Here is a 27,436-nt window from a genome sequence, read left to right as displayed (position 1 = left end):
TATGCCTGGACAGGAGCCGCTTGTGTCCTGAGCTCCCCTGGTTAGTGAAGCTAGCAAATTATCTTTTCCCCCCAGTTGCAAATTTTTTCCTTCCCCAAGGCTGGAAGGATGGCTCTAGGTGCTCAACAATGCCTATCTCAGGCCCAGGGAATTCAGCCGCTGAAGCCGGCTTGGGGGTGGGGAGGGGGATACATTAAAATATACGCAAGTACTTAGCTTTTGCCAAGAGCGCCATTCTTCTCTGGTTCCGGAGATTTGAGTAGGCTGTGTGGCTGGCTGCTTCTCCCTGAGGAAACTGTGGCCAAACAGTAGTACCAGCCCACTGCCAGCGCGCCGGGAATGGTGCCTGAGGGCCCCCCGTGATTCAGGTCCAGTAATTCCTCTCCACTTCTGAATGGTCTCTTCCTTTCCCTGCCCCTCAGTTCGTTTTCTAAGCTTGCCTTTGAAGCTCAGGGCTCCCAGCTTGTCACAAATATACTCGTTTCACTTGTTTTTTCGGGCCTTTGTTGTAAAAAGGGCTTGCCGGAAGCGTCTGTCTATTCCGCCATCTTGGCTCTGCCTCTCTCTTCCGACTACAGCTTCTTGGTTCGTGAATTTTTTATTATATATGAGGAGTTCCAAGTGTTTGAAAAGACGGTAATCCGTTGGGGAAATGTCAAGTGAGTAAAGGTGCATGCAGCAAAATCTCATACCCTACCTCCATTAATTTTCGAAGAGTGGTTTGAGAAGTCTGTGGTCACACACTGCTATACAGCAGAACTGGTCTCTTGACGAGTCTTGGCTGTTTTGACATCAATTTTTCATGCATACGATCAATTTCCTGATAGTATGAGTTTACACTGATTTATTGCCCTTGTTGCAAAAACAGAATAATCAATTATGCCTTTTGCAAACCACTATACAGTCACCATAAACATATCTGGGTATGGTAGTTGTTTTCGGTAATGTCTTTGAGACTGCTCTGCATCTAACCACTGCCCAGGTTGTTTATTATTGTCAAACAGTAACCATTTCTCATCACAAGTAATGATATGTCACAAAAAAGGCTCATTTTTATTGTGCGCCCGCAGTGCTAAGCACACCCCTAGATGTCGCAGTTTCTGATTTTCTGTCAATTCTTTCAGAACCCATTCGTCCAACTTTTCACTTTTCTGATGGCACTCAAATGGCAAGAAACAGTCATAGGAGACACTCCCACATGTGCTACTACTGTTGGTGGGTCACTTTCCATTAATTCTTTCAACTGGTCTTCGTTTATGACAGGTTTTGGTTTTCCTTGAGGCTCATTTTGAAAGCTCTCCTCTCCAAAGCAAAATACCTAAAACTACCACTGTATTGTTTGCTGGTTAGCAACATCCTCTCCAAATGCTAAATGGATGATTTTCTTGGGCTCAGATGCATTACACCCTAATTTGAACTCACATTAAAAAAAGTAGTCATGACTGTTCAACATTTACCATATTACTGAGGGGGAAAAAAATCAATGCTTACAAGACAAGAACCAAATGATTATGAAAGCTAGCCTAGTAATATGAAAAGGTGTAACCTAATAGCCACTTACCCTAACATGACTAATCAGGATTCAAAAACGATTTACCTTGAATCTGATGTTTCATGTGGTATGTTTCACAAAATACACTTCTTCAAGAAGCACTACACAAGTTGTACTCAAGTGTCTTCAAAATAGTAGTTACATAAATGGAAAATCTGGACATAATGCCAAATCTAAAATACACTTTGCAGTTCTTACCTTGTTTAGCCACTCCAAAAATGTTTACCATTTCATCAAAAAATTTTCTCTTTTCTGGGGTACAGCTCTTTACAGTTTTCTTTCTTCTTCTCTGGCAACCCCTCCTCAGTCTTTCTCTGCTCATCTTAGGTTGATGTTTCCCGAAGTTCTGTCCTCAACCTTAAGCTTGCCTAACTCTAAAATTCTTTTGGGTTACCTTATCTAAATCAGGGCTTATCAGCCTTGGTAAAATTGACATTTTAGGTCATATAATTCTTTGTTGTGGGGGGATATCTTATGCATTGTAGGAAGTTTAGCAGTATCCCTAGCCTCTACCCACTAATGCCAGCAACATCCCCCAGTCAAAACAATAGAAATGTCAAATGTCCCCTGTGGGGCAAAACTGTACCTGGTCGAAAACCACGGATCCAAACTGACAGCTTCAACTACCACCTGTATACTGCTAATTTCCAAATCTGTATCTTTATCCCAAACCTCTCTCCTGAGCTCCAAATACATGTCCAGCAACCTACTGACTAATTCTCTTTGGACATGAAATTCAACATATCTAAACCTTAACATAGTATAGTGAAGTGATTCTCAAACATTTATTTAATCTTACTCATTTTTCCTATCTTCTCTATCTATGACACAACTAGTCACTCAACCCAGAAATTCAGAAGCCATCCTAGAGACCTTTTTCTCATTCATATTCAATGAATTACCAAGGCCTCAAATTTATTCATTTAATAAAGGAGCCCTGGTGGTGCAGTGGTTAAGCACTGGGCTGCTAACCAAAAGGTCGGTGGTTTGAACCCACCAGCCACTCCGCAAAAGAAAAATGTGGCAATATGCTTCCATAAAGATTACAGCCTTGGAAACCATATGGTTTCCCTTAGTGTCACTATGAGTCAACTGACTTGATGGCAACCGGTTATTCATTCAATGAGCAATAGTTTAGTGCTCAGCTGCTAACTGGAAGGTCAGGAGTTCAAACCCACCAGCCATTCTGGGAAAAAAGACATGGTGATCTGCTCCCATAAAGATTAAAATAAATAAATAAAGATTACAGCCAGGGAAATCATACAGGGCAGTTCTACTCCCTCATATAGGGTTAAGGTGAGTCAGAATGGACTTGACAGCACACAAAAACATTCATTCAATAAGGCCCCTAGGTGGCACAAATGGTTGGAGCCCTGGTGGTGCAGTGGTTAAGCATTTGCCTGTGAACCAAAAGGTCAGCAGCTTGAATCAACCAGCCACTCCTTAGAAGCCCTATGGAGCAGCTCTACCATGTCCTATAGGGTCGCTGTGAGTCAGAATCAACTTGATGGCAACTTTTTTTTTTCAGTGAAAGGTAAGTGGTTCAAACCCACCAAACAATACTAGTGGAACAAAGGCCTGGGGATTTGTTTCCATTAAGATTACAGCCAAGAAATCCTTTGGAGCAGTTCTACTCTGTAAACATATAAGGTCGCCATGAGTCTGAATCAACTTGACAGGAACGGGTTTGATTTGGGTTTGGTTTATTCATTCAATCTCCTTAATATCTCTCAATTAGGTCCTTTCTTCTCAATTTTCTCTCTTAATTAGGACCCCACCTCTCCATTTCTACTGCCACGGACTTAAATCAGGCCTTATCACATTTCACTTGGATCATCCTAACTGGCCCCTACTTTCCATCTGCCTATTTTACTCTCCCTATAATGCTGCCAAAGTGATCCTCCTAAAATGCAAAGCTGATAGCGTCAATCCCCTACCTAAAATCCATGATAGCTTCTCAGAACCTGTGAGTTACACTTCAACTCTTCAAACAAGCACAAAATTTATGTCAGAAGCCCTGCTACCTTTCTGTCTGGGTTCTCATTCTTACAACTCATCCGGAGAGCTTTGATTCTACCATGCCGAACAATTTGCTTTCTGCAGGCTTGGAACACATGCTATTCATTCTGCCTGGACTGCTCTCCTCACTTTCCATTCCCAACCCCTTCATATAATAGACCCCTGCTTATCCATTTTTCAACACGTAGCTCAAAAATCATCTCCTCCAGGGAGTCTTCTCCAAGCCCCACGTTTGATTCAGATTTACCGTTTATTGGTTCACAATATGCAGGTACTTATATTTGGCATTTGTTGATACTTACAGTCATTGGTTAGTGTGTCTATTATACGCTCATGAGAATAGGTACCAAATTTTACTTGATCTGATAGCTAAAAAACCAAGCATTTCTTATGCCTACTCACTATGTAGAAGACATACAATAAATGTTCCCTAAATGAATGAAAATAATACCTCCTCTCCTTCAACATTTCACTTTTGAGCCAACTGTAAATTTTAAAACTAGCTTTAAAATATGCAGGTTTTTTTAATTGTACTTTAATGAAGGTTTACATAACTAGTTTCTCATTAAACAGTATACATATTGTTTTATGACACTGGTTAACAACCACATGACATGTAACCACTCTCCCTTCTTGACCCTGGGTTCCCTATTACCAGCTTTCCTGTCTCCTCCTGCCTTCTAGTCCTTGCCCCTGGGCTGTTGTGCTCCTTTAGTCTCGTCTTGTTTTATGAGTCTGTCTAATCTTTGGCTGAAGGGTGAACCTCAGGAGTGACTTCATTACTGAGCTAACAGGATATCCAGGGGCCATACTCTTGGGGTTTCTTCAATCTCTGTCAAGCCAGTAAGTCTGGTGTTTTTTTGTGAGTTGGAATTTTGCTGTACATTTTTCTCCAACTCTGCCCAGGGCCCTCTATCGTGATCCCCGTCAGAGCTGACAGTGGTGGTAGCCAGGTACCATCCAGTTGTACTGAAGTCAGTCTGGTGGAGGCCATGGTAGTTGTGGCCCATCAGTCCTTTGGAATAATCTTTCCCTTGTGTCTTTAATTTTCTTCATTCTCTCTTACTCCCAACAGGCTGAGATCAGTGGAGTATCTTAGATGGCTGCTCACAGGCTTTTAAGACCCCAGATGCTACTCACCAAAGCAGAATGTAGAATATTTAATTTATAAACTGTGTTGTGCCAGTTGAGCTAGATGTTCCCCCAGACTACTGTCCCCACAGCCCTCAGCCCAGTAATTTGGTCCCTCAGGGAGTTTGGATGTGTCTATGGAGCTTACATGAGCTTGCCTTGTACAAGTAGTGCTGGCTTCCCCAGTATTGTGTACTGTCTTACCCTTCACCAAAGTTACCACTTATCTATGGTCTGTTTAGCGTTTTCCATCCCCACCGCTCCCCTCCCTTGTAACCATCAAAGATTGTTTCTTTTTCTGTCTAAACCTATTCATGAGTTTTTACAATAGTCATCTCATACAATACTTGTCCTTTTATGACTGACTTATTTCACTCAGCATAATGCCATCCAGATTCATCTACATTGTGAGATGCTTCGCAGATTCATCATTGTTCTTTATCATTGCATAGTACCCCATTGTGTGTATGTACCATAGTTTCTTTATCCATTTAACTGTTCATGGGCATCTAGGTTGTTTCCATCTTTTTGCTATTGTGAACAATGCTACAATGAACATGGGTGTGCATATGTCTATTTCTGTGATGACTCATTTCTCTAGGATATGCTCATAAGAGTGGGATTGTTGTATCACATGGTATTTCTATTTCTAGCTTTTTAAGGAACCACCATATCATTTTCCAAAATGGCTGTATCATTTTGCATTCCTATCAGCAGTGCATAAGAGTTCTGATCTTCCCGCAGCCTCTCCAACATTTGTTCTTTTCATTCATGCCAGTAATGCTGGGGTGAGATGGTATCTCACTGTGGTTTTGATTTGCATTTCTCTAATGGCTAGTGATCTTGAGCATTTCCTCATGTCTGTTAGCTGCCTGAATGTCTTCTTCACTGAAGTGTCTGTTCATTTCCTTCACCCATTTTTTTAATTGGATTATTTGTCTTTTTGTTGTAGAAGTGTTGGATTTTCCTGTAGATTTTAGAGATTAGACCTTTGTCGGATTTGTCATAGCCAAAAATTTTTCCCCGTCTGTAGGTTCTCTTTTCACTCTTTTGGTGAAGTCTTTTGATGAGCATAGGTGTTTAATTCTTAGAAGACCCCAGTTACCTAGCTTATCTTCTGGAGTTTGTATGTAGTTATGGTTTGTATCCTGTTAATGCTGTGTATTAGGGCCTCTAGTGTCAATCCTATTTTTTCTTCTATGATCTTTATAGTTTTTGGTTTTACATTTAGGTCTTTGATATATCTTGAATTAGTTTTTGTGTATGGTGTGAGGTATGGGTCCTACTTCCTTTTTTTTGCAGGTGGACATCCAGTTTTGCCAACACCATTTGTTAAAAAGACTGACCTTTCCCTTTTTGATGGACTTTGGGCCCTTGTTGAAGATCAGGTGACCGTAAGTGGATGGATTTACATCTGGGTTCTCAATTGTCACAGTGGTCAATGTATCTGTCATTGTACCAATACCAGCCTGTTTTGACTACCACAGCTGTACAATAGGTTCTGAGATCAGGTAGTGCGAGCCCTCCTACTTTATTTTCTTCTTCAATAGTGTTTTACTTATCTGGGGCCTCTTCCCTTTCCATATAAAGTAAATGATTAGTTTTTCCATCTCTCTAAAGAATGTTGCTGGTATTTGGATCAGGGTTGCATTGTACTTGTAAATTGCTCTGGGTAGAACTGTCATTTTCACAAAGCTGAGTCTACCTAACCATGAGCATGTTATGTTTTTCCATTTATGTAGATCTCTTTTGGTTTTTTGCAGTGGTGTCTTATAGTTCTCTTTGCATAGGTCTTTTACATCTCTGGTTAGATTTATTCCTAAGTTGTTGTTTTTTTTTTTTAGCGGTTATTATAAATGCTATTGTTTTCCTGATTTCCTTTTCATCGTTCTCTTTATTGGTGTATAGGAATCCAACTGATTTTTGTACGTTTATCTCGTATCCTGCTACTCTGCTGAATCTATTAGTTCCAGTAGTTTTCTCATGGAGTTTTTTAGATTTTCTAGTATCATATCATCCGCAAATAGGGACATTTTTACTTCTTCATTACCAATTTGGATCCCCTTTATTTCACTTTCTTACCTTACTGCTCTAGCTAGGACTTCCAGCACAATGTTAAACAGGAGAGGTGATAAAGGGCATCCTTGTCTTGTTCCTGTTCTCAAGGGGAATGTTTTCAGCCTCTCTCCATTAAGAATGAAGTTGGCTGTTGGTTTTGTATAGATGCCCTTTATAAAGCTAAGAAATTTCCCTTCTATATCTCTTTTATTGAGAGTTTTTATTAGGAATTAGTGTTGGACTTTGTCAAATGCCTTTTCTGCATCAACTGAGATGATCACGTGATTCTTTCCTTTTATTTATGTGGTGGATTATATTGATAGATTTTCTAATATTGAACCATCCTTGCATAACTGGAATGAATCCTACTTGGTTGTGGTGTATTATTTTTTTGATATGATGCTGAATTCTATTGGCTAGAATTTTGTTGAGAATTTTTGCACCTATATTCATGAGAGATACTGGTCTGTAATTTTCTTTTTCTGTGGTGTCTTTACCTGGTTTTGACATAAGGATTACGCCGGCTTCATAGAATAAATTCAAAAGTATCACTTCCTTTTCCGTGTTCTGAAATAGTTTGAGTAGTACTGGTGTAAGCTCTTCTCTGAATGTTTGGTAGAATTCTCCAGTGAAGCCATCTGGGCCAGGGCTTTTTTTTCTTGGGAGTTTTTTTTTTAAATACCTTGTCAATCTCTTCTCTTGTTGTAGTTCTGTTCAGATTTTTAACATCATTTTGTATTAGTTTGGGTAGGTAGTGTGTTTCTAGAAATTTGTCCATTTCCTCTAGGTTTTCGAATTTGTTGGAGTATAGTTTTTCATAATAGTCTATTATAATCCTTTTTATTTCAGTTGGGTCTGTTGTAATGTGCCCCAGTTCATTTCTTATTTGGGTTATTTGTGCCCCTCCTGTTTTTCTTCTGTCAGTTTAGCCAGTGGTTTGCGATTTTGTTGATGCTTTCAAAGAACCAACTTTTGGCTTTGTTGACTCTATTGCTTTTCTATTCTCTATTTATTTCTGCTGTAATCTTTATTATTTCCTTTCTTCTGTGGCTGTGGGCTTCTTTTGCTGTTCTCTTTCTATATGTTCTAGTTGTGTAGCTAATGCCTTGATTTTGCCCCTTCTTTTTTGATGTGTGCAACTATTGCTATAAATTGACTTCTGAGAGCTGCCTTTGTTGTGTCCCAAAGGTTTTGGTGTGATGTGTTTTCATTCTCGTTTGATTCTAAGAATTTTTTGATTCTATCTCTGATTTCTTCTATTACCCAGTGGTTTTTAAGCAGGGTATTATTCAGTTTCCATGTAATTGATTTTTTTCCTTGCTCTTCCTGTTGTTAATTTCTACTTTGATGGTGTTGTGGTCAGAGAAGATACTCTGTATCATCTCAGTGCTTTGGATTTTGTTGAGGGTAGCTCTGTGGCCTGGAAAAAAAAAAAAAAAAAGACGTGGTCTAAACTGGAGAATGTTCCATGTGCATTGGAAAAGGATGTTTACTTTGCAGCTGTTGGGTGGAGTGTTCTATATATGTTTATGAGGTCAAGTTGGCCGATTGTGCCCTTTAGGTCTCCTGTATCTTTTTTGTTTCTGTCTAAATGTTCTGTCCTTTACCAAGAGTGGTGTGTTGAAGTCTCCTGCTATTATTGTGGAACTGTCAATTTCTCTTTTCAGTGCTGTTAGAGTTTTTTATGTATTTTGGAGCCCTGTCATTGGGTACGTAGATACTTATTATGGTTATTTCTTCATGATGGACCATCCCTTTAATCATTTTATAGTGCCCTTCTTTTTCTTTTATGGTGGATTTTATTTTAAAGTCTATTCCATCTGAGATTAGTATTGCCACTCCTGCTCTTTTTTGGTAGCTGTTTGCTTGATATATTTTTTCCATCCTTTGGTTTTTAATAAATTTGACTTTGTTTTTAAGACGCAGTTTATTTTTAAAGAGCAATCATTTTTATTTTAAGCTACTGCTAGTCAAATTGCAAGTAACAAAATAAAAAATGGTTCTTTTATTTAAATATGTATATGTATGTATGTGTAAATGTGTGTGTGTGTACCCTTCCTCAGCCACAGAATTTGTGATAAACATCTCTGAGAAAAAAACTTTGTATCTGTTCTTTCAATGGCTATGGTATCTACTAATATATCTAAATAGAGCCACCTGAGCTCAGCTCCTCCTGATTAGTAAGCCTGGTATCTCAATTTTTAGTTACTACTCTTGCCCAAGTCTGACAGTAAAGTATTCTTGCTATTGAGAGACCTCTGGGCCAAGAGCACAACACACACTATAAAGGTGTGTAGTCCTTTGTTTGAAATAAGAAACTGGCTTACAGATGGATTGGCTCCTATTTCAAATGACCAGCCATTAAAACTAAGCTCTTATATTAGAGTTTCAATCTCCACAATACTATCGTACTCAAAATTGACCAATATGACGTCTCTCCTCATAAACCTCATTTTTAGAGAAGTGACATTTCAGTCCTGAACTTTGATGTTAACAAATATTTTAGATATTAAAAATCAAAAAATATCCAGTTGAAACAATAAAATAAACAAAATATATAAAATACATTTTATTTTCTATATATATTTTATTGAAGACAACTTTGAATTTCTAAATATTTTTTAAATACACCTTTAAGCTATGCACTCCCTTAAGAAATAAAATTTTCAAATGTACTGGTTTAACAAATTTGGGAGACCAACTATATTCTCTTAAGAGTTCATAATATCAAAATTTGGAAAGAAGCCAGCATCTTATTCGTCCCCCGCCCTCGTGTCCTAGCATTAGCCAATAAGGGATTACACTGAAGTAGCTGTCTGAGATATAAAACCAAAAACCAAACCTGTTGCCATCAAATCGATTCTGACTCACACCAACACCACAGGACAGAGCAGAACTTCCCCAGAGAGTTTCCAAAGAGCAGCTGGTGGATTCAAACTGCCAACCTTTTGGTTGGCTGCCGTAGCTCTTAACCACTGTGCCACTGGGTTATAGGACAGTTCAATTCCCAGCCCCATCCCATGCACCAGAAGCCCCATATGCACCACTCCAGACCCTCTTGGCCTCACTCATTTCTCATTCCAGCTGCCATGTGAGAATCAGCTCTGCATGGGCTCTGACTAACCTCACAGAAGGGCTACCTAAGAGCAGCTTACTTCAGGCCTATATACTATGTGCCTCTCACTTCCTGCCCCACAGCTTCAATGTTGATGCTGGAGCGAGAGACACTACCAGACACCACAGGAGCCTACTAGGCATCTACACATACACAATTCGGAAACGCAGGTGAGTTAATACCTCCTGAGGTTAGCCTTTGATCAGCGGGCACTGTTGGATAAATTCTTCCCACCTCCTCCCTAATAGATTGTCCTGAGATGAAGCTTATACAGATTCTCAGAAGATGGTCAAGCGATGTGGCACATTTCGTGACAGCCAGCTTGGTAACACTCCCTCCTTTCCTTCCTCACTCCTGGTTTTGTGGTCCCTAATAGGTTGGTTGGTAGTATGTAGAGCTCTGACTTCTGGGGAACCCAAGCTTAAGATACCCTACACCACCTCAAAAAAAGTTGGTGGTTTGTAAGTGTAAGGGAGATCCCAAAGCCCATTAAACTGCAGGCTGCTATTTCTGCTTTCTTTTCCTTAAATGAAAGACCTCAGAGATAGCAAAATGAAATCAAAACCTTACTATCTTCACCCACCACTTCCCCTAACCTATTATAATCACAAATCTCCAGAATAAACCGACTCAAATAAAGTTTATAGATTAGTGTCCATGTACCATTTCAGTCTGGCAGTGAGGAAGATCAGGGGAAAGAATGATGGTGCATCCCTACTGGTTCTTCCCCTTTTTCCAGGTATTCACAGTTCCAAAGCTGGAATTCTGAACACTCAGGCTCAGGCTCCACGGGCCTCTACTCTTATAAGCATGCAGAGAAATACTGAATATTTAAAAGCTAATATATGAAAAAAGGCTGGCACTGACCTATAATATTGAAACAAGCTGAGAAATCATTTTACTCCATATAATTCTCAAAAGTCAAATTAAAAAGAACATAGATACTTTCTTTTTTCCTTTTTTTTAAGAATGGACAAAAGCAGTACAAGTCAACTATTCACAGATATATCACAAAGATACTACTAAGATAATGTCTTAAAATTGCCTTTGTTATTCAGAAAAAAATACGTTTGCAAATTAAGTTACTCATATATCTAAACCAGAAAAGAAATCATGTAGCAAACATACAAGAAACTTAACAGGGGTGACTATTTGATTCATTTGTTCAACTAATATTTATTTATTGAGTAGCTATTATGTACCACACATTAGTGAGACAGAAACAAACCAAGCAAAAAGGCCTCTGCTCTTGTGGACACTGTATTGTCCAGACAGAGAGATAAAAAAATTAAACAGACAATAACACAAAAAGTATATCCTTGGAATTGTGATAAGATAGGCTGAGGCGATTGAGGAGTCAGAAAAGGTCTCATGAAGAAGAAACATTAAACTGAGACCTAATGGGTAGGAGAGTTAGCCACTGGTGGTAATCAGGGGTGGTGGAAATGGGAGGCATTCAGGGCAGAGAGAACAAAAACACGTTAAGGTCCTAAGATGCTTGGCATGTTAGAGAAACAGAGCCACTGTGACTGGCAATCACTGAGAAACAAGGTAAGATTTTTGGAATTGAGGTTATAGAAGTAGGCAGCAGGTGAGGGGGGCCAGATAATACAGCACTTTGTAATACTGGTAATATCACAAATGATAATATTTGTAATGATAACATTAAGAATTCAGAACACAGTAAGTTCTATCACTTTTCGTCAGATGAAAAGGGACAACATAAGGAGCAATTTTGGGCTACAGTTCATAACAACTGGTAGGCCAGTGAAGTTTATGAACTGGCTTATAGCTAAACTTAAAAAAAAAACTAGTTTTTTTTTTTTTTTTTACTAAGCTGTAAACGAAACATCACTACTGTATTTTCCCAAATTCTGTAATTACTGCTTTTTTTAGGAACAGGTTGACTCCCTGGGTTGACACCACAGACACTACTGAAGAAACCCTGTATTGCTATGTCCAGTGCTGGTAATATTGCCAGAGCAAGTCTACTCAATCTTGATGAACAAAATCCCATTCTGATCCATTACCATGTGTGGATGCATGCCACATACACAAAATCTCAATGGAATTCAAACTTTATTCCAGAGCGGGAGTAGTAAAGGAAAGCGAAAAAGATGTCCTATTCTATTGCTTTTTCTTGTTAACATATCTAATTTCTTCTCTCTCTAGTTAGTCTCCCCAGTTTGGATCTTCAAAGCTTTTCATGCCTCTTAGTATAGTGTCATTATTTATGGCCTCATGCCTTTTCCTGGGGAGCTCACAACTAATGTATGAATACGCCCCACATCTTCCACCTTCAAAATTCATTTTACTCAACTAGTTTCCTTTTTAAAAGCTTTTCTGTTAACCTAAAAATAAAAAGTTTTGTTGAAAAGCTTAGGTTTTGTTAAAGTACACCTAAAAGGTTTCTAAAGGACCCAGTGAATTATTAAAGTAACTATAAATCAGCAATAATAGGCCTACTTTAAAAAGCAAATGCATCACAGGGCACATAAATAGAAATAAAGTATTATAAATTAAACTGCAAGTTAATCCGCCCACTACCTAGTAATACTAGTTCTTCTAATTTATCTCATCTGAGAGAAAGATACTGAAAACTTTGTGATAATTTTGAGAAACATTAAAAGTGATCAAAAAGTTAGGAAATGAGAAGGAGAAAGATTTTTTTGTTCTTGTTTTTTAGCCTGGGACTAGACGGGGAAAGAGAAATGTGAAGTACTAGCAGCCTTAACAGATATGGCCACATTACAAATACACTGTACTACTAATCTACATACATATCTCAAGGACAACTCTCTGATATAACTCAAAGAGTGGAAGAGGCATAGGAGAAGAATACCCCACTAATCTTTTCCTGTGGTAGGTGCTAATCATAAACATAAAGATGTCTGATCTGTTAGGTACACATACAGATACATCTGGTCAACCCGTCAAAGGAAACCAAAATAACAATCAAACAGGCAGTAGCTACTAACATACATTGAGCTGTTCTATAGTTAAACAAGTCATTCTTCCCTGACTTCCTTTCCTGTAGCCCCTGGCTAGGATGGTTTGCAGCAAACCAAGTAAGACACTGAAAAGAGGCTAACTGTTCTTCCGCTCAGGAATGTCAGAGAAAAAGAAAAAGGGTTTATCACATTATATAGGTATTTAGTTCAGGTCTATTCAATGAACTCTGCAAGAAACTATGAGCCAAATAGAGAGATGGATGGACTTTTGTTTTGATAAACTAGGGTGAGAGCACTCTTCAAAGAACATAGATTTCATTTCTGAGCAAATGAAAACAACCTTTTAAGTTTCCTTCGATCATCCTTGTCTTCATATTCTAAGTATAAAGGAAGTTTGTGATCGATAAGATTGTGTCAACTTGGCTGGGCCACGATTTTCAGTGGTTTGTCAGTTATGATGTAGTTTGGCAGTTATATGATGATCTGATCACTTCCATGATGAGATCTGGTACAATGTGATCACCTCAATAATGGGATCTGCTGTGAACAGCAGTTTAAAGGGAGTTTCCTTGTGGGTGTGGCCTATATCCAATATAGGTGGACTCTCTGAAAAAGCTCAAAGGCTTTTGCTTGTTTTGGATCCTGCAACTGGCTCCTATTTGTCTGACTTCCAGATATATATATATATGCTTTACTGGTTTTGCTTCTCTAGAGAACCAAGCCTAAAATAAGGTTCTAAATAGAATCCAAGGAAGTAGCAAGAAAAAAGTCATTAGTGTAACATTGGAATTATGGAATACATGCCAGAACCTTCTCCAAAGGTAATCTGAGGAATTCCAGCATCAGCTGAACATCCAAGGCTCCAGGAGATAATGTTCAGAAGAAGCAAGTTATAAATAAAAGCTTTGGGAGCTCCACTCACTGGCCCAGAACTTAGCCATCCATATTAACAACTTGAACAGTATTCCTCTCTTCCCTAGAAGGAAACAACATGGTGACTTCAGGAATAACTACAGAGTTCTCTCTCATTCTTTATGCAATTAAATTACCTTTAAGAAATCTTAGTCCCTTCCTTGTAGATTTTACTGGAGATGGATGTTATTATAAAAGGTCATTTGCCCAGGCTGATTTTCCAGAATTTTTCTGTCTCATAAGCTCACACACATATTTATTCCTAAACCTGAAGAAAGCTTAATACCCTCAGATAGAGCAGAATACTGTGCTATGAGCACAAAACTACTATCCCACAACAATAGAAAAGACGAATAATTTTTTCCTACTCAAAAAAGTCCCACATTTAGACATTAATTAGCGCTGTGTCATCCTCAATAAAACTACTTGACATATCAATTTTTAGTACTCTCTCTCCACAGGCCTTAAGAATTTCCTACCTCATGAGCTAAGTATATTAAAGGATACTCTTTGGTAAACCTAATAAATTCACAATTATTCTGAAGGAGATTAATCATCACAAAACAGTAAAAGAGAGCATATATTTCTACCATAAGAGTCATTTTAAAAAGCTTAGTGAAAAACAATATTACATTAGTGAAATGTAGCACTACATTTGTGTGCAACTACCATTTAATATTCACTTGCCATTTCAATTGAAAACATTTCTACTTGATAATTTCTAGGTCTATAATTTTGTTATACTGTAACATGAAGTTGAGTATTATGTTATTTGAAAAGTTAAAATGGAGCAAAATAACTATCTGTGCTTTAAAAAAAAAAAAAAAAGATCATATTCATGTTTAGATGCTAGTTTCCCCAAGTGCACATGGGTATTATTCTAAATTCCATTAGGTTCCCAAAGCAACTGGTCATTTGCAGCCATTATAATGTCAATCTGTTGAGATTTTTGTGTAACACCCTTTCTACAAACTGACTTGACTTTCGTTACCATAATTTTGCCTAATAACATGGATAAATCACTATTGTCATTTTAGGCTGATAGAAACATTCTCAACTCAAGAAATCAAAAAGCATTATAAACTTAAATTTTTCTGCAATTTCTGAATTTACTTCTCTAGAATCAAAGATAAAGTTTTTCTTGGTAATCAAGGCTAAAATGTCACATAACTGCCAAAAATGTAGTTTTTCTAGAATCCACCCCAAAATAAAAAAGAGAACGTAGATAAATATAGGATCCACCAACCCTAACATGGAGTTTTAAAATGAACAAATTAACTAAAACTACTTTATTATGTTTCATCTAAATAATGAAGAAAAAGGGACAATTTTGAAATCAGACCTCCTCTTAGTCTAGCTTAGACTAAGAACCAAGTCTAAGAAAAACAGGTGTTCTTCTTAGTCTAAAAACACCTATAAAGCTGGGACTCAGCTTATTGATCTATCTCTCCAAAACCTTATTAGCTGAAAGTCTATCTTTCACAGTTTTTCTTTATTATTAATTAAATAATTTTCTATCATGCTGTGTTTTCTGTAATAGAGTACAACATGATAAAATGTAAAAATGATGCCAATTACTCTAATGGTGGCAAGTTTTTCTAAGATTCACCAAAAATAATTTATAAGTTGGGCTTCTAAGAATCCACATTTTTTAAAGTCAGTGCCTTAACCATTCAGTTTATTTCTTGAACGACTTAAGATCAGCTTGTCAATACACACAAAAAAGTACTCTTTTCAGGCTCTCCAAGATTTCCAGTATCTCATCTTTACAATAACGTCTGTTTAATGGCAGCCAATTTGCAAACATCAAATTTAAGATTACAGCTTCAGTAAAACAAGAAAAAAGAAATTAACGTTCACTTCAAGTATTTACGTTGGCATAGACTGAATAGAACTCCTTAAGACTGACATAGAGAGCTCCATTTTACCATCATTCGTGTGCTACACGCAGCACCAGTTTTCACATTACTTTAATCAAGAGACAGACATAACGAATCTATAATTTAAAGTACGTAAATTCATTACTCCTTCTTTGCGAGCTTGCCATCTTGGCTCATGTCACGTATTTGCAAACTAAGTATGCATTCCACAAAAGAACAAAGAGCAAAAAATTTAGAAAAGCTTAACTTTTTAAGTTTATGTTTTCATGAAACAAGAAGACAGCTAAGCTGGTGTTTGCAATATAAGACTTCTAGGGTCAATTTTAACATCACTAGATCTTCAAGCTTCTTTCAAAATACTAGGGAGAATCTTTACTGTCTTGTGAAGAATTATTCAGAACCAAACAACAGCTAAACCCCAAGCATAAGTACCTAAAACAAACAGCAGACAATATCTAACTTTTAATGACAACAAAAAAGAATACTTCTATTATGTACACGGATAATCCAAAAAATATCTCTTGGTAAATAGTCATTTTGTGTCCTAGACCTATGGAAAATGAAAATCCCAATAGGATATTATTAAATTTTTTAATCCTATTATAATTAGAAAACAATTTTCATAAAACAATTTCACTGAAAATCATTTTTCAAGAAAAAGGAACCGTTTTTCCAACTCTTCATTTTTTAATCACAGCATTTCCTTGTTCTTAAAGTTTTATATTTGATAGCTTTGTAAGAAAATGACATGACAAGAGCAGTAAATATTAAAGAGTTATTCAAAGAAATAACTCGTTCCTACTGGTGGTAGTGAAGAGGCTGGGGAAAGAAAGTAATGTTCGGGGGCTTTTTTTTTTTTTTAAGCATTTTAAGACAAATCTAATGAAAATCAGATTAAAGAAAATAATTTTCACCCTTTCTAGCACTAAGTATATTATACACTTTCTATTCAAATACTCCCATACATCCACACATTTAATGTAAAGAGACAATGACAATTATCTAATGTCTTTGCTCACCTGCTATGTGCCAGGTACTGTGCTAAATGCAGTACACTTATATTAATTCTCACAGCAACCTATCTGGTAAGTACAACTGTTAATGCTATTTTACACAAGGAGGAGGAGGAGGCACCAAGAAGGCAAGCAATTTAGTGAAAGCAACACAGCTGATCAGTGACAGAGCTGGGATTCAAATCCAGTCTGGCTCCAGAATCTGACTTCTAAATTATGACACCACACTGTGTATAACATATGGATGGTATCTGACACAAAGCCTGATATTTGGTACATACTAAATAAAAAACGAAACTATTCCATAATGTCTATCTTTACTTACTCTGTGATAATTCTGGATTTCCTCTCAGATTCATCATCTTTGGAATTGAAGGGCCATACACATCCACATCCAACAAACCAATGGCCTTTGACTGTAAGAAAACAGCATTTACCATAAGATTATTCCCACTCTTCATCAAAGAAAAAGCACAAAGCAACTGTAAATATGACTACAAAAAAGGAAATCTGCAAAACATTCCAAAATCATAACCTAAACTTTCAGAACAACAGTGAGATAAAGGAAAACAAACTACCTAGGTAATTACTTTTTGTTGGATTTACTAATTTCTTCTAGATAATTGATAGAGAAATCCATCCCCATACGATTTACATATTGCGGTTCAGGTCTCCCCTATAGCTTCACGTATTAAGATCTTTTTGATCTGAACAGGACTTTTAAAACTAACAAATCACACACACACACACACTGTTAAAATAATGATTTACAATGAAAAACAAAACCCAAGGAAGTTGAAGCATTAACTTCTGGAAAGTCTGTCTAACACACCAGAGAATACAAAATGAAAAATGATTGTGGAAACAAGAACATAATAAAGCAAGTGAGAAATTCTAATAGGGAAAACGACACAGACCTGGCATAAAATGAGATGGGCGTTCTAAAAAGGATACTGGCAGACAATAAAAGGCAACCTATTACATGCAAATCACAGTTAAATACCTAAGGTCTTCTGGAAAATTCATAAACAGTTAAAGCTGTTTTCTTTGATGACACATCCAGCTTCCCAAGGGCGGAATATCCCGACTGGTCTCTTTTGCTAGCTCCCAGTTAATTAGCAGCTTACCCAAGGAATGAAAAACAAAATTTACTTCCCAAATATGTCTTTTTTTTTTTTTTTCTTTTTCCACTTCTCCTCTTTCTCTTTTCATAGATGAAATCAATCCACTGTTGGTTTCCTCATATATAAGTAAACAAAATATTAATAACTAAACATATGCCTTTGGGTTATTCACTGGCCAAGTCTTAAAACTCATTATCGTACCCAAGCTAGATAAAACTCTTAACATCCCAAAAAACAGGAAAAAAAATTGAAACCATCTCTTATCTTCCATGTAATCTACCTATTTCCAGGCACAAAATTACTTGTTACACTTCTCTGTCTGGTTCCTATAAATAGAAAAAATGAGGTAAATTCAACATTTACGTTCCTAACTTTACACTAATTCAAACCGAGTTTTAAAAAAAAACATTTAATATCCCTGTATGACTCGGCATGGGGGGCGGGGGGGGGCGAGGAGGAACGGAATTAACATCTGTCTCTACCAAAATCTCAGATTACTGTAAAATAAATGAGAAAATAGGAAGGATACTTTACGTTTAAAAGTATGGTAGTATATAAAAATTTAGGTTTAATGCATTTGGCACTAGCTTTAAAAAGAAATATTCAATGAGAAGTTTTGACCCATTTTAAACCCTTTTTTAACCACTGACAAAAGAATTTAGTGTAAAATTACAATAGATTTTAAAAAATGGCTAATGAAGGGGCCTAAACCCTTTAGAAATGTGACTGATTTTTAACACTATTGTCTAAGGATCTACTAAAGCTGTAACTATCATCCTAGAATGTCACCTCTTTGCCATATCTGTCTCGTGACACAAGGACTAAAAACAACCACAAAACAGTAGTAAATACCAACAAAAACAAAAGTTTTAATTATTTTTCCTTATTCTTTTATTTATATCAATATTAGTTTTATAATAACTGCCGGAGGTCAGAGCCCATATTTCAAACTAATTTTCTAGCAATACCTATATCAAGTACATTCACTAAAAGAGAAAACCTCTCCTAGAAGAAGACCATGCTGTCTAAAAGCAAGCCCTTGGCACCATGGTTCAAGACAAAATTGAGTTAGCTAGCTGGACCACAGAGATCTGCTCGAACATTTAGTGCGTCAAGAGTTGATTTTACATATACATAGATAACTCCTACATGCGGTACCGCATAACTGTAAAGGGGCAAGGAGTACTAGATTTTAGGGTTCCTCTGCTTTCTAAAGGATAGAACTAACAATAACTGAGTATCCCATATTAGGTTCCCTGCATACTCTTCCTAGGAGTGATTACTGAATGACCTAAATTCAGTTCTAAGGCTGGCAAACATCAAAAAGGAAACAGATGAGATGTAAGAAACCAATGGTAAAGAAATGTTGGCAGATGCAAGAAAAGTGATCAGGTATTGAGGTTCAAGGGTTCTCAAGAGATGGAAATACAAGAAATATGTGTGGTGATTGAAGAGTTTACTAACTCTAGATAAATAACAAAAACTGCTCTCTAGTTGTAACAAAGGATAAAATTATATATTTAAAGATGTGAATTTATTGAAAGAAGGAACTAAAGGAATTCAAAAATGGTAAGAAAAACGAAACAGATGGAAGGAAGGTATGAAAATAGAAATGAAAGAAAGAAGGGAGGCAGGGACAAAGGAAGGAAAGGATGAAGAGAAATTAATCTGCAATGTTATATTTAGGACCAGGATAAACAATGCCTCTACAGCCAGCTCTGTGGACGAATCAGAATCTCTAAGAATATACCATCTTAAATCACTCAAGACAAACACCTAGTCTTTCCCCAATTATATCTCCCCATTTCTTGAATAATTTCATGGTGCCATTAGGCACTCTATTAAGCATTTTATTAGCATTTCTTATTTACTCATAACAACACTGCAAGGTGGTATTATCTCTATTTATGGATGAGAAAACTAGAAACATTGAATATTAGTTTTTTGTTTTTGTTTTAAGTAAGCTGTGGTGACGCAGTAGTTAAGAGCTCAGCTGAAAACCAAAAGGTCAACAATTTGAATCCACCTAAAGCAGAGGTTAGCACACTTTTTCTTAAAGTGTCAAACAGTAAATATTTTAGGGCTTCCAGGCCATAGGATCTCTGTGGCAACTACTCAGCTCAGCCATTATAGCACCAAGGCAGCTACAAGTAATATGTAAATGAACTAGTATGGCTGTGTTCCAATAAAACTTTATCTACAAAAACAGACAGTGGGGCAAATTTGGGCCACTGGTCATAGTTTGCCACACCCAAATTAGAGAATAAACTTTTTCATGACCAAATTATTCAATCACTGCACAATGTAATTTTGGTGGAGTCAAGGACAAGCAGAGCATACCCATCTCTTTTGGTGTCAGGTGAGCTACCTTAGTAAAGATATACTTCCTTATCCTTAATTGGTTAATTTTTAAAAATAATGAAAAGCACACTTTTCAGGCTGTCTCAATAGAACTAAATTTGCATGTCTCTCTCATATTTTACATTTCATGAATAAAATCACTGTCCATTAACACAAACACCAAAGCCTACATTAATTAAGGTATATGAGATATAGAATTGACATAGCTACTTGACCAGTAAAATTACCATGGCTACAAAAATTAGCTTAAGCAGATTTTCAAGTCTAGAATTCAATAATGTTACAAAGGTGTCAAATAAACTTCATCTGTTTTTCATAATTGACTCCATTACTTTTAAGTAGGCTCATATTTTATGTACATAAATAGTCTTCCAATTTAAACTTCCAAACAGACAGTTCTGTACTTCAGAAAAATAAATGTGCAAGGTAGAAGGCTATGAGTAAATGTAGGCAGCTGGGTGTCTAACAAGCTAAGTTTTACGACTCCTTTCTACCTCACTCCTTCTAAAATAATTATACTTAGTCAAGAAAGCTTCAATTAGCATTTTCTTTATCTTTAATTTCAGCCTAGCTTACAAGAATAATCACTATACAAGCCTCACCAAGTATACAACAGATAAAGAATTGCTTATTAGCAAAAATAACAGCAAACTTATTATTGTAAAGTGTGACTGCTGTCTTTAATGTCACCATAAACTTCACCTAATATGTTAGTGCCTAACACCATACTCTTTTTCTGACTTTGCTACAGTACTCACAGCCTACCAGATGACACAAATCAAAACAGATCAAACCCCAAGATACCATTTAGATGTTTGGATTTGTTTCTTTATAATTTATAACACACTGTGAAATCTGTAAAAGGTGGCAGAATTATTCAGAGTGATTATACTGTTTCATCACTACTGCATGAAAGCTGCAATTTTAAAGCCTACAAGTCCTATTTGTGTGTGTGCTGGATTTCAAAGGCACCAACAACAGTTTTGGTGCTGTTTTCCTCTTCCAACAGAATTTACACTAAAGAAGATGGTAAAGCTTCATGACATGTTCCTTTTATCCATGTTGGCTGTTAACAGAACCCATCAAAACAACATCTTAGAGCTGTCCCACCCAATTATTTGTAAGTATTTAAGATTACCTAAAGGTTGTCCCTACCACAGAAGTATCCAGCTAAGACTCCCATGATTCCCTGCACATTACATTCAATTTAATTTTGGACCTGCAAATGGTATTTATTCAATTTGGAGTTAACTTGAGCATCTTCTTTCTTCTCTTTCTGCCTAGCTTTAAGTCAAACTGCCATTAATAAGAACATCAATCTCTTCAGTAGAGAGAAAAAAATATATTAAATTCTATTAGCTTGATTAAATAAGAATCTGATTACAAAAAGAGCTAATGGCTGGACAAGTCAATAAGAGAACAATTTCCTACTGTTTATCAACCAAGCCAAACCCAATTCTGTTGCCTCAAGTCAATTTCAACTCATAACACCCGACAGCAAGGACTGTCAAAATCTTCAAGTTCAGTGAGAAAAGAAGAGGAATAGGTGCACAGAGGAAAAAGTTCACCTGGCTAGATGGACCACAAGCAGACATGAGCTCATGAATAGGACAGAAGAATTCCATAGGATAAACTAATTGTAAAAAAAAAAAATTGAAAAATTAAAATGGAAGAGAAACAATAGATTTCAAATTAAGGACTCTATTTTAGAGCAGAAAGAAACCTAAGAGATCATTTTAGTCTTCTGTCTACTGTTTTGTCCAGGGATAATGCCACAGCTGGGCCTAGGACCCAAGTCTCTCTCCAACACACCATAAAGCCTAAACACTAACAATCACAGCCCTTTCTCTCTCTCATCTCATCTCCTACAGTTGTTATTGTTGTGTGCCATCGAGTCGATTCAGACTCATAGCAACCCTACAGGACAGAGTAGAACTGCTCCATAAGGTTTCTAAGGCTGTAATCTTTACAAAAGCAGACTACCACATCTTTCTACCGTAGAGCCATTGGTAGGTTGGAGCTGCAACCTTTCAGTTAGGAGCCGAGCAACTAACCACTAACCCACTGGAGCTCCTTCATCTCCTACTACCCTCCCCCTTTCCACTCCACTCCAGTCACCCACCTCCTTGTAGTTTCTTAACACACAAGGCATGCTTCTCCTTTAGACTTCTGCAGTTGCTGTTCCTTTGACCCGGACTCCTGTTCCTACAGGTATCCACCTAGTTCCTCTCCCTCACTTCCTTCAGGTCTTGACTCAAACATCACCGTGTAGGAAGAGTTGCACTGGCCACTCTATCTAAAATTGCAACCCCCTCACCACCACACTGGACATTTCCTATCCCTCTTCCTGTTTTTTATTTCTTCTTAGCACCTGTCAGTATTTAACATACTATATATTTACTTATTTCTCTTGTACATTGTGTCTCCTCCACTAGAAGGGAAGCTAAATGAGGGTAAGGATTTTTGTATAATTTGTTCACTACTATAACTCCAGAACTTATAATTCAGTACGTATGAACTGGGGTCTAGCAAATTGCATTTGTAACACTCTTGGGTAAAAGATAACTACGTTGTGAAACACAGTAATATAAATCATAAAAAAGAGAGATGACGTGCTTTAACCAGATGGAAAAGCTAATCACTAACTTTATATGGAAAGGAAAGAACCCGCAGATAAGTAAAGCATTACTGAAAAAGAAGAACAAAGTAGGAGACCTCGCACTTCCTGATCTCAAAACCTATTTCACAGCCATGGTAGTTAAAACAGCTGGGTACTAATACAACAATAGACACAAAGACCAATGGAACAAAAGTGAGAATCTAGAAGGAAATCCATCCACCTATGGACAACTAACCAATCTTCAATGTAGGGTCAAAGTCCATTCAATGGGGAAGGAATAGTCTTTTCAACAAATGGTGCTGGCAAAAATGGATATTTATTTCCAGAAATATGAAACAAGATCTATATCTCACACCATACACAAAAACTCACTCAATATGAACAAAGACCTAAATGTAAAACCTAAAACTATACAGATCATGAAAGAAAACATAGAGACAATGCTAGTGGCCCTAATCCATGGCATAAATAGAATACCCAGCATGACTAAAAACGCAAACTCCAGAAGATAAACCAGATAATTACGACCTTCTAAAATTTAAAAACTTATGCTCACCAAAAGACTTATCCAAAAGAGTGAACAGAGAACCTACAGACTGGGAAAAAACCTTTGGCAACAACATATCTGATTATGGTTTAATGTCTAAAATATACAAAAAACTTTAACAGCAACAAAAAGACAAGCAACCCAATCACAAAATGGGCAAAAGACATGAACAGATACTTCACCAAAAAGGATATTCAGGAGGCCAAGAAATATATGAGAAGGTGCTTGCAATCATTAGCCATTAGATAGATGCAAATCAAAACCACGATGAGATACCATCTCACCCCTGCAAGAACGGCACTGATCAAAAATTCAGAAAACAGTAAATGCTGGTGAGGTTGTGAGGGATTTATACCTCCATACGCTGCTAGTGGAAATGTAAAATGGTACAACCACTATGGAAAATGATGCAGCACGTGCTTAAAAAAGCTACAAATAGAAATACCATATGATCCAGCCATCTCACTCCTAGGTATACATCCTAGAGAAATAAGTGCAGTGACACCAACAGACATACACACACCATGTGCACTGCAGCATTACGTAAGATAGCAAAGATATGGAAACAACCTAAGTGCCCATCAACAGATGAGTGGATAAATTATGTTACATACAGACAATGGAACACTACAAAACAATAAAGAACGATGATGAATGCACAAAACATCTCACAACATGGATGAATCTGGAGGGCATTATGCTGAGTGAAATAAGTCAATCGCAAAATGACAAATATTGTCAGAGACCACTATTATAAAAACTCAAGAGAAATAATCTTTGATGGTTACAAGGGAGGGGAGAGGTGAGGAGGGGAAATCACTAACAACAGAGTAGACCAATGTTAACTGCGTTAAAGGGAAAGACAACACACAAATATAGAATAAGTCAGCACAACTTGACCGAGACAAAGGAAGACACTTAGAGGAACACAAGAAAAAAAAAAAAGGCAACCATGGTAAATACTATAACATATAATCCTACAATAACAATAAAAACAAACAATAACTTACAAGCAGATATGGATGCTGAGTAGGGAAAAGAGGGCACATAGCAGTACACCCACAAATCTACAGAGGTTAGGCTGTGGATATTTTTACATACATATTTGTAAATACAGCATGTATATTATGTATATAATAGAGCACAATGAGGTACAGTCATAGAAGCTTCCTAGATACATCCAAATACCCTCAGGGACCGAGTTACTGGATCTGAAGGCTGGGGATCATGGTCTCAGGGGACATCTAGCTTAACTGGGCATAACACGGGTTCATAAAGAAAATGTTCTACATCCTACTTTGGTGAGTAGTGTCTGGGGTCTGAAAAGCTTGCGAGTGGCCATCTAAGATACATCTTTTGGTCTCATCCCTTCCAGGGCAAAGGAGAATGAAGAAAACCAAAGACACAAGGAAATATTAACCCCAAGGACTAAAAGACCACATGAACCACAGCCTCCACCACCCTGAGCCCAGAGCAACTAGATGGTATCCAGCTACCACCACTGACTACTCAGACAAGGATCATAATAGAGAGTGCCAGACAGAGTAGAAGAAAAATGTAGAAGAAAATTCAAATTCACAGAAAACACCAGTCTTAATGGTCTGACACAGACTGGAGGAATCCCCGAGACTATGGCCCCCCCAGACACCCTTCTAACTCAGAACTGAAGCCACTCTCAAAGTTTACCTTTCAGCGGAAAAATTTTAAAAAACACCATTGCCGTTGAGTTGATTCCTACTCATAGCGATCCTATAGGACAGAGTAGAACTGACCAATAGGGTTTCCGAGGACTAACTGGTAGATTCTAACTGCCAATTTTTTGGTTAGCAGTCGTAGCTCTTAACCACTGTACTACCAGGGCTCTGTTTTAAAAAAAAGGAAAAAAAGCTGCATAGGAGTTGTTCTTTCCCTTTCCAGAGCAGGATAGCAACATCTTTTTTTAATAAGAAGCAATTATCCTAAGTTCCACGTTTTCATCTTAGTAAGTAGAAGCAAAAGTAAATTAGGGGTAAAATACCTAAGATTAAGAAAAGAAAAACCTTAAATCCTTGGCTTGTATAATTAAAGAAAGAAAAAAACCTAATACCCTTGTAAGTAAAGTCTCCAAGTACAGAGAAAATTAGAAAATCTCCTATCACCATGGTAATGTGTAAAACGCAGAAAAAGATGCTTCTAGACACTAACCCCTAGAAATAACAGCCATTTCATTTGTGACCTCGACCATTTTGTTGCCAAAATCCAAGCCTGGTTACCTAGAAACCTAACTAAACAAGAACCTTTCCCAAAACAGATAAATACTGCAGCAACAGGGCTGGAAAACCAACATAAATTCTTTAAGAATGTCTTTACCTAGACTGCAATGCAGGGAAGATCATTTACAATTCTGAGAGCTCTTCCAAAGCAAAGCAAAGCAGCAACCAGAGGAATCAGACCTGAACAGACCACTTGATCCACTCTGCAGACTCACAATCCCAGCCGCTAAGCAGGTGGTTTTGAAACACATGTCTCCATATGCCCTCTGTTCCCTTTCTCTCAGTGAAAAAAGCGGAGACCCTTCCAACACTGCCCTGCTGAGGATTAAGGGCCCTTCTCATTCCTCAGGGAGATGTGATGGGGGAAAAAATTACTGAGAAAAATTTGAAAGAAAAAAGGAATTGGTGAGAGCCAAGATTCAGGGGGCATAGGGGAGAATAATTTTGAAAAAAAGATGGTTCTAGGTGAACCAAAACCAAACCCATTGTCTTCAAGTCGATTCCGACTCATAGCGATCCTATAGGACAGAGTAGAACTGCTCCACTGGGTTTCCAAAACTGTAAATCTTTATGGAAGCAGACTGCCACATATTTCTCCCACAGAGTGGCTGGTGGGTTCAAACAGCCAACATTTCAGTTAGCAGCCGAGCGCTTTAACCACTGTGGTACCAGGGGTCCTTGTTCTGCGAGAAATAGCTGAATAATTTCTTACTGGGCAGAACCAGATAATGAAAGTTAAAGGATCTGAAACAATTTTCCACTGATATGTTAGAAATGGAAACCCTGGTGGCATGATGGTTAAGTGTTATGGCTGCTAACCAAGAGATCGGCAGTTCGAATCCGCCAGGCGCTCCTTGGAAACCGTATTGGGCAGTTCTACTTCTCCTATAGGGTCGCTATGAGTCAGAATCAGCTCGACAGCAGTGGGTTTTTTTTTTTTTTTTTTTTTTTAATGTTAGAAATGAAAGGGAACTAAGGGGAAAAAAAAGGGAAGAAGATATTAAATGTAAAATTAAGGGTAACTGTTCTCTTTCTTGGAAACTGTGGTGGCATAGTAGTTAAAATGCCACGGCTGCTAACCAAAGGGTCAGCAGTTCGAATCCGCCAGGTGCTCCTTGGAAACTCTATGGGGCAGTTCTACTCTGTTCTATAGGGTCGCTAGGAGTTAGAATCGACTCGACGGCACTGGGTTGGGTTTGGTTTTGGTTCTCTTTCTTGAGCCCTGGTGGCGCAATGGTTAAAGCACTGGACTACTAACCTTAAGGTCAGCAGTTCCAAACAACCAGTGGCTCTGCAGGAGAAAGATGTGGCAATCCGCTTCTGTAGAGGTTTACAGCCTTCGAAACACTACGGGGTGGCTATGAGTCAAACTCGACTTGAGGGCAGTGGGGTGGGTTCTCTAACCTATAAGCAACTTCCTTGAAAAAAGTGGGAGAATGAAAGACTGGCAGCAAGTTGCACTGTACCAAAAGAAATTTAACAGGTAGGCCAGAGGGTACACTGAAGGAAACATCTAGCCAATCAATAGCTTCTTGGGCGCTAGTCAGAACAAATTTGCTACTGCTTCTAATAGGAAATCTTAAAGCATGGTGTGCATGATATTTTCTACCTAAAACCATACAGAAAATACAAGAAAGGGCAGTTTGTGGCTTTTTTCCTATCTAAAAAAAGAAAAGATTATCTTATAATACAGTATTTTACTCTATTGTGTTGGGTGAGCATGGAGTATGTGCATCTGTGCACTTGAAACCAGCCTTGAAAATCTATGGAGCAGTCCTACCCTGTCTCACAGGGTCACTAGGAGTCGGAATCAACTCGGCAGTGAAGGTTTATTTTTCTGTTACCAAGCATAACTGCTTACACTTTCCATAATACATTTGAGCCCTGAGGATTTAGAAAAC

The 27,436-nt window shown here is 37.6% G+C and overlaps 1 protein-coding gene across 5 annotated transcripts in view; it reads right to left on the bottom strand.

The window, feature by feature from the left end:
• Positions 1–27,436, bottom strand: part of NUBPL (NUBP iron-sulfur cluster assembly factor, mitochondrial) — a 245,809-nt gene that overhangs the window by 170,235 nt on the left and 48,138 nt on the right. For all 5 annotated transcript variants that reach the window (XM_003408450.4, XM_023546096.2, XM_023546098.2 and 2 more), the window contains one exon: positions 16,957–17,047. In XM_003408450.4, coding sequence (XP_003408498.1) covers positions 16,957–17,047 — 91 coding nt within the window. Of the gene's footprint in view, positions 1–16,956; positions 17,048–27,436 lie in introns of those variants that run through there.

This window comes from Loxodonta africana, chromosome 10, assembly GCF_030014295.1.
Source record: "Loxodonta africana isolate mLoxAfr1 chromosome 10, mLoxAfr1.hap2, whole genome shotgun sequence".
Classification (NCBI taxonomy): Eukaryota; Metazoa; Chordata; class Mammalia; order Proboscidea; family Elephantidae; genus Loxodonta; species Loxodonta africana.
This window is presented reverse-complemented; position numbering and strand designations above follow the sequence as displayed.